General features: G+C 40.8%; 1 protein-coding gene across 9 annotated transcripts in view; it reads right to left on the reverse strand.

The window, feature by feature from the left end:
- Positions 1-5,447: 5,447 nt before the first annotated feature.
- Positions 5,448-15,325, reverse strand: part of MTMR4 (myotubularin related protein 4) — a 51,578-nt gene continuing 41,700 nt past the window's right edge. For all 9 annotated transcript variants that reach the window (XM_087958703.1, XM_087958695.1, XM_026671680.2 and 6 more), the window contains 7 exons: positions 13,453-13,638; positions 12,247-12,417; positions 11,709-11,863; positions 9,838-11,056; positions 9,226-9,336; positions 8,669-8,757; positions 5,448-7,517 (listed from right to left, as the gene is read on the reverse strand). In XM_087958703.1, the coding sequence (XP_087814829.1) occupies positions 7,340-7,517; positions 8,669-8,757; positions 9,226-9,336; positions 9,838-11,056; positions 11,709-11,863; positions 12,247-12,417; positions 13,453-13,638 (2,109 nt within the window). In that variant the 3' untranslated portion in view covers positions 5,448-7,339. The remainder of the gene's footprint in view (positions 7,518-8,668; positions 8,758-9,225; positions 9,337-9,837; positions 11,057-11,708; positions 11,864-12,246; positions 12,418-13,452; positions 13,639-15,325) is intronic.

A 15,325-nucleotide genomic window follows, 5' to 3' on the forward strand; every position in this document is an offset into this window, starting at 1 on the left:
AGAAAAAGATCTTCATGTGCAGTGATTGTGTTGTAAAATTTATAGACTTGATCTGAGTTTAATAGCATGGGATGTAGGCACTGGCCTGAGAAAAACAAAACATAAGGAATGCAGCCTTAGACACTGCAAAGACCAATTAACCCAGTTTGAAATCAGACCGGAATGGAGACAACTAGTAAAAGGTTCTCCTCGCACTTACGTACTAGTCGTTTCCAGCTCTAGGGGGCGGTGCTCATCTCCATTGCAAAGCCGAAGAGCCAGCACTGTCCGAAGACGTCTCCATGGTCTTGTGGCTGGCATGACTAAACGCCGAAGGCTAAATGCTGTTACCTTCCCACCAAAGTGGTCCTATTTTTCTACTTGCATTTTTACATGCTTTCGAACTGCTAGGTTGGCAGAAGCTGGGACAAGTAACGAGAGCTCACTCCGTTACATGGTGCTAGGGATTCAAACCGCCGAACTGCCAACCTTTCTGATAGACAAGTTCAGCGTCTTAGCCATGGAGCCACCGCGTCCCTGTAAACCACTGAACTACCGTGTCCCTTATCTCACTGAGACAACTAGTAGGTGAAAAATGACATCAAGAAGTACTTCACCCAGGAACGACAGAACTTATGGTGAAGAGTGTTATTAACATATTAACAAGTGGCTAGAGATAGGGATCTGGATGAAGGGTATTGTCATGTGTACATGCAACATCTAGATTGTGATCCATTTCACTCCAGATTCTTGATCTGTTACTTGCTGGTGTTTTGTGAATCTGTAAAGTTTTATGGGTGTGTGTTGAGGCAAAATCTATATTGTAATTAATAAAGCAAGGGATTCTGTGTGGTCTCATCCATTAGTGGTGTATTATTTTGCCTGATTACAATCTTATGGGGAAGGTTGGTATCTTGGTATCTCTTTGATAGGTATGGTATGTGTATTCCTAGTATAAATTCCTGATCATTGACTAAGGCAATGCTGCAGGACCCCAATCTGGATCGGTCCTCTGGTTTGATGACCGACCCAGATTGGATCCCCCAACATTATCCTGGGACACGCATATCTGCCTTCATTCACTAAGGCTATGTGTCCAGTGGATGTTCATATCCAACCATTTCTTAGTCATGGAAAATTGCAACTGAGAACTTATGTGTGCAATGGATGATGGCCAAAAGTGGATATCCAATGATTTTTCCCTGTTATCAGTGATTGCCTAAAGAGCATATACTCTCAACTATGAAGGAAAGTAAAAGAAGTTGTTAGTGGCACTTACATTAGTGGCACTTTTAGCAAAACCCTGATAACAAAACCCTGTAATTCTAAGGAAAGATATTCAGCCCAATTCTGCAAATCATTACAATGGATTTTGCCTACCAGAGCAAGCAGGAAGATATTCAAGTTAGGAACAATGTTTGTAATACTGTAGTGTAAGTGTTGTATGTACATCAGGGGTGTCAAACTCGTGGCCCGCAGGCCAGATGTGTCACGTGGGATGTGTATAAATATTTATACACATGCCCCCCCACCCCCATTTTAGCAAAGGAGAAAAAAATTGCAATATATCACATGATGCGTCGTAGCAATTTTGACACCCCTGATGTAGATGGTCACTTCACACAAATGTAGAAAATACCTATGTGATGCTAACACATGCCCCATTCTTTCTTAGATAGATTCTCCCATTATTCTTAATCTCCTTCTCATCTGCATTCCGGGTTGCAACTTGCTTTTTTTGTGTGTGGCCTGACCTAATTCTTAAATATATATACACATCCCAACCATATAGTATATAGACTATTCATTTTCTTGTAATAAAAAAAATATCTCAAGACACTTCCCCAAATTTCCTGTGTCATAGGATTATTGCTGATGACCACGTTTGTTCCATTATTCCAGAAAACAGAACATTCCAATGATAAGAAACATTTCATTTAAGTCCAAGAACTTTCTGATGGCATGAACTGCTTACCGAAGGCACAGATTGCTTTAGGTGATGGACTCTTCCTGTTAAATGGTCAGGATTCTGGCAGTTACCCCAATTAAATCATGAGTCTCAAGCCAAACTTCCAAAACTTCAAAGGATTTTTTGGGAGTTAACACGTCCAGCACTGCCTGGCTCTAGCCGACTCTGAGATACATAATTCATTGTCACCCTTGACGACCCTGGTTTTCCCCCCACCCTTTGGGTGTGTCATAATTCATATTCTCCAATGAGACACATTCATAGCCAAGAGTCATCAATCATGTTCTCCAATTAGATTTTTGCACTGCAGAAACTTCAGTCACCTAGTTACTATTTCTGAAAAACTATGTATGGAATGCACTTTTGATTTCCGAGCTGCCGCACTGCTTGTACAAACCCCTTCCCCCCCCCTTTCGTTGGCAACTCTAAAAAGACCATAGAAATATTTTATGAGTTGACATAAATATTTGTAGCGACTTACTATAAGTGACGTTATTGAGGCTTCCTGGACTTGCAGCTCTGCTCAATGATCATGTAGCCAGAAAGACCTTTGGATAGATTCATCTGGTGTGCCTGTTGCACTTTTTCCAGATTAAGGGTTACTTCAGTCACTCACTTCATGGCTCAACTGCTGCAATGTAATGTGAATGAGGCTGCCCTTGAAGCTTCACCTGATCCAGAATGCTGTAGTATGGATAATGATGGGCATGCCTTGATATACTTCAGGTAGCACCTCTTCTTCATGCTTGGCACTGGTTGCCAGTTTACTTCTGATATGATTCAAGGTGTTGCCATTATCTATAAAAACCCTTCATGACATAAGGTCTAGTTACTGTGGGACAACCTGTCTGTCCTCGTGATTGATCTGGCAAGGTTCCTTCAATTAAACAATGCCATCTATGAAACCCCAGAGGGCTATGTTTTCTGTAGCAGCCCATCCTCTGGAATGAGTTTCCCCTAAAAGATTTGGCTAGCCACCACCCTGCTGGGATTTCAAAGGGCTCTGAAGACATGGCTCTTTGCCCAGGCCTTTGGCAAGGATGAGTGAAGCCACCTGGACTGAATGGTTGTTTTTTCTTGTTCCTATCATCGTATTTTATTATTCCTGATTGTATTCCCTCCGTTTTTAGTATTTTTGTGTGTGAATCATCAAGAGACATGGGGAGTCAGGCAGCATACAAATTTAAATAACAAATAAAAAATAGTAATAAGCGTCTGTACCTACTCTTACCAAGATTAGCCTCTACTTCAAAACTGGAAGAAAGGAAAAACCTGTGTTCTTGAAAGAAATAACAGATAGGGGTTTGGCAATTTGGATGCCAAAATTAAATTAAATTAGGTCCAATACTTTGACCAAATGGTGGAAAACTGATTGCCACATATTTAAGAAAGACTGAGGAGGGGTGAATTGTTGTGCAGCATAAAACTAAAAGCATGTTCTCTCTTTCTCTATTCTACTGGTTTTTATTAAGAACATTGTGGTATATACACTGGTCAAAAAAATAAAGGGAACACAAAAATAAGACATCCTGGATCTGAATGAATGAAATATTCTTATTAAATACTTTGTTCATTACATAGTTGAATGTGCTGACAACAAACTCACACAAAAATTATCAATGGAAATCAAATTTAGCAACCCATGGAGGTCTGGATTTGGAGTTACACTCAAAATTAAAGTGGAAAAAACCACTACAGGCTGATCCAACTTTGATGTAATGTCCTTAAAACAAGTCAAAATGAGGCTCAGTTAGTGTGTGTGGCCTCCACGTGCCTGTATGACCTCCCTACAATGCCTGGGCATGCTTCTGATGAGGTGGCGGATGGTCTCCTGAGGGATCTCCTCCCACACCTGGACTAAAGCATCCCCCAACTCCTGGACAGTCTGTGGTGCAATGTGGCGTTGGTGGATGGAGCGAGACATGATGTCCCAGATGTGCTCAGTGGGATTCAGGTCTGGGGAACGGGCGGGCCAGTCCATAGCATCAATGCCTTCATCTTGCAGGAATTGCTGACACACTCCAGCCACATGAGGTCTGGCATTGTCTTGCATTAGGAGGAACCCAGGGCCAACCATACCAGCATATGGTCTCACAAGGGGTCTGAGGATCTCATCTCGGTACCTAATGGCAGTCAGGCTACCTCTGGCGAGCACATGGAGGACTGTGCGGCCCACTAAAGAAATGCCACCCCACACCATTACTGACCCACTGCCAAACTGGTCATGCTGGAGGATGTTGCAGGCAGCAGAACATTCTCCACGGCGTCTCCAGACCCTGTCACGTCTGTCACATGTGCTCAGTGTGAACCTGCTTTCATCTGTGAAGAGCACAGGGCACCAGTGGCGAATTTGCCAATCTTGTTCTCTGGCAAATGCCAAACGTCCTGCACGGTGTTGGGCTGTAAGCACAACCCCCACCTGTGGACGTTGGGCCCTCATACCATCCTCATGGAATCTGTTTCTGACTGTTTGAGCAGCCACATTTGTGGCCCGCTGGAGGTCATTTTTCAGGGCTCTGGCAGTGTTCCTCCTGTCCCTCCTTGCACAAAGGCGAAGGTAGCGGTCCTGATGCTGGGTTGTTGCCCTCCTATGGCCTCCTCCACATCTCTTGATGTACTGGCTTGTCTCCTGGTAGCGCCTACATGCTCTGGACACTATGCTGACAGACACAGCAAACCTTCTTGCCACAGCTCGCGTTGATGTGCCATCCTGGATGAGCTGCACTACCTGAGCCACTCGTGTGGGTTGTAGACTTTGTCTCATGCTACCACTAGAGTGAAAGCACTGCCAGCATTCAAAAGTGACCCAACCATCAGCCAGAAAGCATAGGAACTGAGAAGTGGTCTGGGGTCACCACCTGCAGAACCACTCCTTTATTGGGGATGTCTTGCTAACTGCCTATGCTTTCCACCTGTTGTCTATTCCATGTGTACAACAGCATGTGAAATCGATTGTCAATCAGTGTTGCTACCTAAGTGGACAGTTTGATTTCACAGAAGTACACATAGATGTACATTGACTTGGAGTTACATTGTGTTGTTTAAGTGTTCCCTTTATTTTTTTGAGCAGTGTACTATCACCACCTTGCCTGCCAAGCTAATTTCTGTTGCTTAAAAGCCACGGTTGATAAAATTAAACTGTCTGGAACTACAAAATGATTCAATCATGGATTTCATTGTGAATAGTGATTATGTATAAACTGTGAGTTTTACTGAAAGGTGTTACTAAGCAATTTAAAAAAATACTTCTCAGTTATTAAATATTGGAGTACACTTTTCAAATAAGGGAACTGTTTTCATTGTTATTTGCAAAATCTCATGGAAATGATATGCTATGAAACCAAAAACCCAGAAGCAGATCTCTGGTTATCTTAAATTCTCATTTTTGAGAGTTTAAAAGAAATGAGTAATTCTGTATAATATATCCTGGTGGAAGCCAGTATCCAATGGAAAAGAAAAATATTCAGTGAAAATTAAATAATATGGTCCAACAAAGCAGCACTAATATAGAGATTTTATTCAACTGTATTGAATTCTTACAGCACATTGTTTGTCACAAAGCTATTGATCCGATTTTGGAGTTGTTTTGCCTGAAGACAGTGACACAAAATTCATGAGAGCTGAAAGCAGTATTGATTAATCATGGCTAACTTGAAGGGTCTTTTTCTCTCTTTGTTTTCAAATTTTTGTTTTACATCTGTGCAAATGAGCTGAAAAAGGAACCAAACCCGAACTCTCCTACTAATTACATCACTCTGTACAAAGTTCAGTGTATGGCAAAATCAGATTTCATCTTTTACCCCTATGAAGTCATGCTGCCTGGAAGAGGCCAGAGGGCAATTCAAACAGATCCAGTGTATAAAGATGATACTGGCTCTAGGGTTTTTGATTCAAAGCAGATTGAAAAATGGAAAGTAAGAAGTGGCAGCCTGAACCATGAATTCTCCCCAAAAGTAATCAAGAATGGTAGCTGATAAGAATTCAACCCAAGTGTGAAGTCAGTATCTTCCAATTTTTGAGGAAAGAGATATTCATGCACCCATCCTTTGTGACTACCTAAGGACTGTTGAGCTGGCTAGAGCCACCCACCTCAAAATCTTGTTCATTCTATAGTCCTACATAGATGTACATTTCAAAATAAAATGGTTATGAACACTGCTCATAAAGATCTATGGAAATGGTGGTAACATTATGCTTGCCTTTCTAAAACATTTTAATTTTTGTTTAGTTTACGTGAGAGTAGCAGGGTAAAATAACTGCTATACTACCACAATGGAGCATCCGTAAATCGGAAGAGTCATTTTGAAGGGAAATTTATTGATGTCAGAATGAACAGAAAAGCATTCTTGCAGTGATGATGATCACATCTATAGTGTCCCTCACACCTTCTTGGGTGTAAGAGGGAGAATCCCTGTTTGTCAATATTCCCTGTTTTCCATCATAAAATTAGCACCTTCCCCCAGCCGTTTATACTCCAGATAAATTTTAAGTGCAGAGAAGTAACATTAGCAGCATTTTGGACTGAAACCCTCAAGCACACAAAACAGCACATTCCAGGAGGTAAAGAAAACCCACATAATAGTCTGCATCAGGTTTTCGGAATAAAGAGCAACCAGAAATATGGAGATACAAATGCAGCATAAGGGAGAGAGAATAACACACTGTGATGTGACTCAAGAGGAGATTTAAGCTGTTGCTCCTGTAAAGATACTGGTTAGGAACCAGCTGTTCAATACCCACAGTGGGCAGGAAGTGCACCAAGCCAAAGTTAATTCTGCTTTCCATACACAACAGCCCAGCTGCTGGGATAAAGTCTATTCCCTCAAGGAACACAAGGAAAATGCAGAGATATACTCTGCTTATAAGGGATCTCTTCCTGGTACAGTACTAGTACTGGCCTTGGGCTGGATATCCAAAAAGGTTGGCAAGCTGAATATGACTGAAATATGACTAACACAGCCAAAGAGAGCTTCTGGAGACATCACACTCTGGGCCTGCATTCTTCTTTCTTACTCAATTTAACTTGACTGCTTTCTGACATGGGAAAAAGGGAGTTCTGATTAGGTTCATGCCTTTCTATTGCTTTTGGAGGGCAATTATTTGCACTATATCATTTGCCATCCCTCTAAAGAAAGACACCGTGGTCTCTAACTTGGCTTTATGTCTTGAAACCACAAACAGTACCATAATGTAGGCCATGTCACACTCTTTAATCCAAATTCCTCATCTCCAATACATGGGGCACCAAGTGGGGAAAATTGCCGACAGTGCATACAAGGCTTGGTGATCAAGTGCTGCGCTACCGACCTCTTCAGCTGCAGCAGTGGCAGCCTTCTCCTTCCAGTCTGCAAGTGGAAAGGCCAGGCTTCCACAGATTTCCTCTGCTGGTATTCAGCTAGAAGCTGTGGCAATAGGCTTCTTCAGATGCTGGCTCATAAGTTCCCTGGCACGGGATACCTGGATGTGATCGTAACAGGAATTGCAGACAAGGACTGGATCATAAAGCTGCTGATCGGGAATGGGCAGCTTTAGATGGCAGCAGCCGGCACAAAACACATTCCCACAATTCCTGGGTAAGAAATAACACATAAAAGCAACAATGATACTGGAGCCAGGGAAGGATGATATATGGAGGATCCTGTTTTCAGTTAACTAAGGAATAAAGCTGACAATGCAATCTGGAATCTTAGATATCCTGCTGTGCTGTGTGTTTTTGCAAAACTTTCCTGAAGCTTAACTCATTCTTTCACACACACACCCCGGCAACCTCTCTGTATACGTGTCTTATAGATAGGAATAAAATAATAGCAATTTTGAGACAGCCTGGGCAGGGCCAAATAGTCTTGATTCAGAATAACTGAATTTTGAGCTACACAAAATAGTACAGCACAGATTAAGATGGGTTGTTATAGGCAGTGATAGGAACTTTCAGCTACAATTTTGACTGATATATGGAGGAAGGGACATATGCAGGACTTCCAAAGTTCTAGGCAAACCTCACAGATGGGGTCCCCAAATAATCAACAAACTCAGGCACAGAAGGAAGACAGTGGCTGTGCTTTCACTGTGAGGCCTAGTTCTTCCTTGCCCTACTTCCAGATAATCCAGTTTATTAGAGAAGGTGGGCAGTGGTGGCAAGGGTGGCAGATTGAGATTAGAGCTGTCTCAGGAGCAATAGTGGAGGAAAATGTTATAGCCCTTACCAGGGTCTTAAGACTCCATGTTTGTTGAAGGCATTCACAATGCAAATTTCTGTTCCATAAAACTTCAGTCTATTTACACAATACGGCCAATCTCTCAGGATTGAGTTTTGTTTAAGATTTTTTATTCTTTTTCTGAATAATATTTTTCCAATTGCTGATTATATCACAAAGCTACTTTTTCCTGTTAAAGTATTACATGCTACCACTTAACATACTATTTCCAAAAATAAAGGTTATTAAAATCTTAATGGTTTTCTAAGTATGTCATCAATTGATTGGAAAATGGTAGCTGATAATTATTATTGGTTTGTCAAATTTTGGCTAAAATAAATATAATGAACTACTACTTCCCAAGAAGACATTACTCTACTATATTCCATTTATCCTCTATATAGAACTTGTTATTCCCTTTCCATTGCTCTCAATATTTGCCACATATTCTGCAACGTACTTAATAAAATGAAAAAAAAAAAAGAGAGAGATGGGAAAATGAGATGTATCATAGTAATTACATTACCTGCAATGGTGTCTGCGTTTGGCCAACCAGAACTCACAGTCACAGTTAAAGCAGTGTGATGCCATGTGGTCTGGAACCCAACGTGTGACCTGTTTAAAAACAAAGTGTCATGGATGATTTCGGTTCTGTTTCTTATAAATAGCAAATCTGTAAGGGAAGAAGCTACATAGCACACACATTTTAACATGTAAACCACATGTTAAGCTTTACTTTCAAAACAACTGTCTGAAGAATAATTCAAAAGGTGAAAAAAAGGTTAAAAAAAAGTGAAAAGGTGAAATATTGGTTGTTCCGTTAGAAAGAGTAATATTTATTAAAAACTTAAAAGAATGTCAGGAAAAAAAAGATTTTTGCAAGTAGACAACAAAAAAGGAATTATCTGTTTGAGAATGTTTTTTTTTACTAAGAGGAATCAGATACAAAATATATGTTTATACCTCAGTAGAGGAGAGCAGAGGAGGAAGCAGCAATGAGAATGGTTTCATCTTACATTATACAAAGTTAAAACACATAAACTTATCTCAAAGCAAACTACCAAATAAAGAAATGTAACATGCCTCAGTTTCCCTTTTATCAACAGGCTCCCAGCTTGCTTCAGATAGACAGTCTTCACTATGATCAGAGTAAAACTCCTCATTTTCACTGCCATCTGACTCCTTGAGGCAAGTCTGCAAGGAAAACCATGAAAGCCATCAGATTATCTATATTACACATATGATCACTTCCTCCAGAGTTTCGGCCTCCCTCCAAATGAACTGAAAATAACCACAAGATCACAGATAATAGCTTTCTATCACATCAGGCGTTATTCCAACTAGATCAGTATCATCAACTGTGATTTCAGATTCTACCATAATCGATCTTTTAACAGATGTGGAAAAAAAACCTGGGACTTCTCTGTTTAGTGTGCTATTGTCCATGCTATTATTATATTCAACACAGCAGAAATGTGGGAGATAGCATGGAATGGTAGAATGAAATGTGCGTGCTTGTATTTATGTCCAGAGAGAAAACGTGTGTCTTCATTAGTAATGTTCACACATTTGTGGGTACAGAGTGCCTACAAACATGTTGATGGTAGCAGAATCTGTTCATTTTACCTAACCATGCATGCCTTCTTGGGGAAAAGTTATGGAAACTACTGAAAAAGCCCCATCAGTGTCACTTACAAAGTCATCTTCATAGTCCATCTGTGGTTCAGCTGGAGTTGGATAGCAATGACGGATGTCTAATCTATGCTGAAGTTCCCGCACCTGCCTACGCAACTGCTCAACCTCCTGCTTATAGGTAGCTTCGATCTGCCGCAACCTATGCTGGATTACATCTGTGGGGAAGGGAAGTCCATCATCATCTAGATAGAGGGGAGGCACTGGAGAAGGGCTGTTTGGTGGCATGTGTTTGGAGCCAAGTGCCTGCTTCAATTGGCAAGGGAGCCACAGCTTGCTGGATCTCCCCACAAGGCCTGTGCAGTGTGTGCCAGAATGGATGGAGCAGCCAGGCGGCTTCACACTTTCTTTCAAAGGCCACTGGCCACTGAGGCACAGTCCAGAGGTCCAGAAGTGCCTACTGTTCAGTCTCTTGTTACAACAGCCATAGGACAGGAGTCGTCGGGGACCCATATCACCCCCAGGAAGTGATGTCCCCATCCCTTGAAAACTGTCCCAGTTTGCTGCTAGAAGAGAGAATTCACTCATCTGGCTTTGAGAAACTCCTTTTCGCCACAATTCTGTCTGAATTTTCCCTGTATGGTTGCCCTCCTCTCCATGCTTAACGCTGCCAATTTTATCCTGCCAATCCAGTTCTTCTTTTTGACAACTTGGAGCACTGTGTCTTGGAACAGTCAGAGCTGGCTGGCCTGAATTGGGGGGACCTGCTGAAGTCTGGCTGGAGGAGGATTCTGGATGAGAAGTTTTCACAAGATCCCGAGTGCCATTGGATATCAGGCCAATGTCTTTGACATGATTGCAGGATAATTTTTCAAACACTTGTGTTTGTCCAGAATTTGGAGCTGGGACTGCGTCTTCTGTTGCTTCTGAACCCACTCTGCTTACTACTTCTACCTCAGAAGGCACAGCACTTAACTGCTGAGACACTTCATGCTTCTGTGGTCTATGTGGCCGACTGATTCTGTGACTGTCAGAGGTGGCACTACAAGCACTATGCAGGGGATAGGATTCCTGCTGCTGCTGCTGAGGTACTTGAAGCAACTCATCTTCTCTGGTTTCTTTGCTTGTCACTGTCTCTTCAGCATTGGGATGTCGGGGTTCCAAACCCACCCTGACATCTTGACAATGGTTGTTCAGATTTGGATCACTTGATGTGCGGGTCAGCAGGCTGCTAGGATCACATGCTGAGAGAAGATTATCCATGGATCTTGTCTTTGGTAATCTGAAACCACAGAAGTCAATTCAGGCAACAGGGATAATGTATGTATTGCCTACAGATACACTTACAAGAAGTTGCGCACTGCAGAGCCTTAGAGGGAAATATATGCATGCACATATGTTCTCTCCCATCTCACCCCATCATGCTTGCACGCACGCACACACGCACGCACACACAACAAGTCCTTTCATAATTCAAAGATTTTCAATTATTTTTTAGCATTACAGTGAGTAGTCAGAAGCAAAGTAGGAAAACTCTTTTAGTCAGGGCTGTAAAGACAAAACTGTTCCTTATGGTATTTTTCCTGGATATAAATAGTTAGGACAGATCCTTGCTTTTTTCCCCTAAATCATTTTAAAGACTCATAAATAATCACCAAGTAAATGGGAAGCTTTATTTCCTAATCTATAAAATGAAAAAGGTCACATCAAACTACCCTTTTAAAGCAGTGAACATTTTCAGAGAATTCAGATAAGTAAAATGATTAACACAACCCTAAGTCCAACCGTCTAGTATAGTCTACATACACTGCATTGTAACTGATCAGGATAAGCAAGGCTCTTAAAATAAATAGAGGTCATTACAGAGGTATCCAAAGTAGCGTTAGAAATCCTGAATTGCACAATTCATAGAACCTTAACTATTTTTCTCCTACCTGTCAAGTGACCGACTGTTGAACTCTTGAGTCTGAGATCCAGAAGGCAAGTAAAGATCCATGCCTTCTTCTCCTAAAGGACATGGAGATGAAGTTGGAAGATATACAGCTGTCCAGAGATGCAATGCACGTACATGGCACACTGGATGCAGCACCTTGAAATCAAAGATGGAGGAAAGCAGATTCAGGAAGAGGAGGAGAAAATCAGCATCAGCCAGGAGTCTGGTAGCTCATGAAGGTGCACCTCTAACTAATAATTGATATGAGCTATGGTTACAGTTGTCCTGTCTAACTGAAAGATACAGAGCAACCACTGAACCTTCTTTCCCCTTCCATTTTCAAAGAAACAGTGGGGAAAAACAAAGGCTTCACAAAGCCCAAAGGAGGCAGAACTCAAAGTGAAAGTGGTGCTCCCACAGTAAGGGCTGTTACAAAACTTTTAATCCTGCATGAAGAAAGCTGTATTTGGTCTTCTGTCCCCCACTGCATGAGAATTTTTCTCTCCCGCCAATCTGGCACAAATGGGAATTTTACTTACTTGCTCATTAGCAGGCACGTAGAGCAGATTGTGGAAATTTTTGTTACCAGCTCTCAAAAGGGACCAAACTGAGCAGGTGCGTTTGGCAATGTTGTGCAGCTCACGTTCACAGGGGCTGTTTCCAAGGAAGGTCCCATAAAGGCAGGAATATGTGTGTTGGACTAACTTTACCTGCAAGTAAAGAAGAAATTTAGGGATTTGAGAGATTTTTTTCACAACAGCCCATGTTGGAGGCAGCTAATTGATATAGTGCTACTTTAACAACAATGCAGTGCACTATGTCAAGCCTTTGACATAGTGGATCTTTGGTTATTCGGGTTTTCTCCCGCGTAAGATTGGAAGTATCTAGGCAACGTTTCGATGAAGTCTCATTCATCATCTTCAGGCTTCTGTCTGGCTTCTGCAATAGGCTGCCCCAAATTTAAATCTGAAACCACTGTAAAAGTCTGACTCACAGACGGACACAATACAGAAGCCTGATGATGGCAGATGAGATTCTGCTGAAATGTTGCTACAACTTTAAAAGAACAACTACAATGACGTGGGAAAATACCCGAACAAAGCCGAAGGCCATACATGTAAGTACCCGCGAAAACTTAAGAAAACATATGTATGTATGTATGTATGTATGTATGTATGTATGTATGTATATTACAATTTGGATTTGGTTAAATTAAATGTTCCCAAGATTCATAGGTTTTGCTCTTAGCTTGGTTAGACACAAAAAGCTTTCTTAAAAATAATCATCATCATCATAATATACTAATTTTTCTGGTTTCTTTTACTCTTCATAGTGGAATTAAATGGCTGTATCCACTAACTAAACAGGTAAAAACCAGGATAGTACAACATGTTACCTGCCTTGCTCGGTATGAAATATATGCACTTTGATAAACAACTCTCTTTATTAGAGAAATAAAGCACACACACTATGTTAGCACACATTATAGCACAGCATTTTAGTAGCACTTTCAGAAAAATCAATTTTGTATAATAATTCAGTGAAAGGGAAATAAGTACTTTTTTCAAAGGTTTCACATTTTAGCTATACTACAGAGATTTATCATAGTAATTCAACTAGAGTGGACAATCAAAAGGAAAAATGACACCATAAGAACACTTTTGCTTTAGAAACATCAAGCTGTCACTGAACACTGATCTATCTTGGTATTGAAATGTATATCCTCTGCTAACACTTGGCCTTACCAAGAAAGCTTCGTTAAATTCAAAGAGACAGGGAAATTGCTTGAGCAGCTGGTGAACAGAATCCAGCCACTGTAAAAACACTGGACACTGTTCATTCTGATCTTCCGCCTTTTCCTGGTGTCCACATCGATCTCCAAATTTATGGCCAAAATCCAGCCAATCTGATTCAACCAGAACCTGGAAACCCTAGCAATAAAAGGAGATAATTTAAGTAATATAGATTTTCTGAGTAGGCTGCAATAAAAAAAGGTAATTCTATAGCTGCCAACATTATTCACCTGATCTCAAATCATTTGTGGATGTATCACAGCATCTTTAGTTCTTCTTCCTTATTTTCCTGCCCTTGCTAGTTGATGATACTATCAACTATAGTGTTTCATTCCTCCTGTTCATCAACTAGGCTTCAGTAGGGGAGCTTCTGCCCAGCTTTGGCTACTGCCCAGCTGCCACTCTTTTTGGAACAGGATATTTGATTGACATCTTGCCCTCACCTCCTTGAAATTAAACCTGTACAGTGGCAGTACTAGTTCGATGACAGTGCAGTACAGTCTATTTGGGACTCCCTTTAAAAATTCAACAAAAACTGCAGTTACTTGTGGCTGCTTAGTTGCTAGTAAGTAAAAGTCAATGCAGTAACATGAAATTTGTTTTGTGGGTATTGTATTGACTTACCAGTAAGGTTTTGAGTACAGTTCAAATGCTGATGTTAATTTATAAAGTATAAGCCAAGCCTATAATAGGCTTGGCTCTTTTGTAACCTTGGAGACTATTTTCTCTGTACTAAATCATAGGGGTTGCTCCAGATCTCCTCCCACGAAGAGTAGAGAGAAAAAGGAGAGAACTCTCCTGCCATTACTGAACAGCTCACCCTTGGACCGTAGACATACTTTGGAAGCCATAATAACATCTAAATGACACTGGATGCACCATGAATTGTAACATAGGTATATTCTTTTATCATGATGCATACAATAGTATTTGCATGGCTGGCTACTCCCTGGCTACTTTGCCCCACCACTGGAGATGCCCAAGTCTCGAAGGCCTGGATGATTTCCAGACAGTCTATTTTCAAGAATGGATACTTTCCCTGATCTTCCTTTTGCCAATTTAACATCAAGCCACAGGGGGATCTTTTTTTTTTTATCAAGAACTAGAATTCCTGACCAGACAACTGTCAGGAGATGCATGCCAATGATAGGTGAGTTAAATACCAACTGTAAGAGCTCAAGCCAAAATGTGGCAAGACTTCTCTTTTCAATCCACTTTTCTTACTCCCACTAAGTAAACTAAAAGATCTATTAAATGCAGCATTTTCTTTCCATGGTGACATCTAACCAGATGTTAATGGGGAGCACATAAGAAGGGGCATAAAGATAATACTAGTGCTCCAATTTATATTTCCAGCTGTTGATATCAAAAGACATGATTTCCATTACCAGCTATCATCAAAGGTTAATCATGTCTAGGTTCTCCAGGACATAACTGTATCTTTACTGTGAACAAAACATATACTGATCTAATCTACTAAATTCTAAATTACCTTTGGAATCTAGTATCATTACCTATTGCATTTGCTAATTGATTTCTTGCACAAACTTTTAAAATCAGGCTATGACTAAATGGAATTAGCTTTAAGGCTACAAATTGCCAATTCCTGCTTTTTAAGATACCACAAACACTATATAAATAACAAAACTATGTGTAAATTTATCCATGTATGGCATGTATTCAACTGACTGACTGAATCCTGAAATAAAAACTCAGGCTTATCCCAAACCAAAGAAAAAAAATAAGACAAACATCTATTGTCTCCAATTGCAGATCAGTCAGACAAAAAGAAGAAAAAGATGAAAAAAGCTGCTTTGCTTTAGCA

The sequence above is a fragment of the Notechis scutatus genome, chromosome 1 (assembly GCF_049901735.1).
Source record: "Notechis scutatus isolate UNSWTSFEM ecotype Mainland chromosome 1, rNotScu1.2, whole genome shotgun sequence".
Classification (NCBI taxonomy): Eukaryota; Metazoa; Chordata; class Lepidosauria; order Squamata; family Elapidae; genus Notechis; species Notechis scutatus.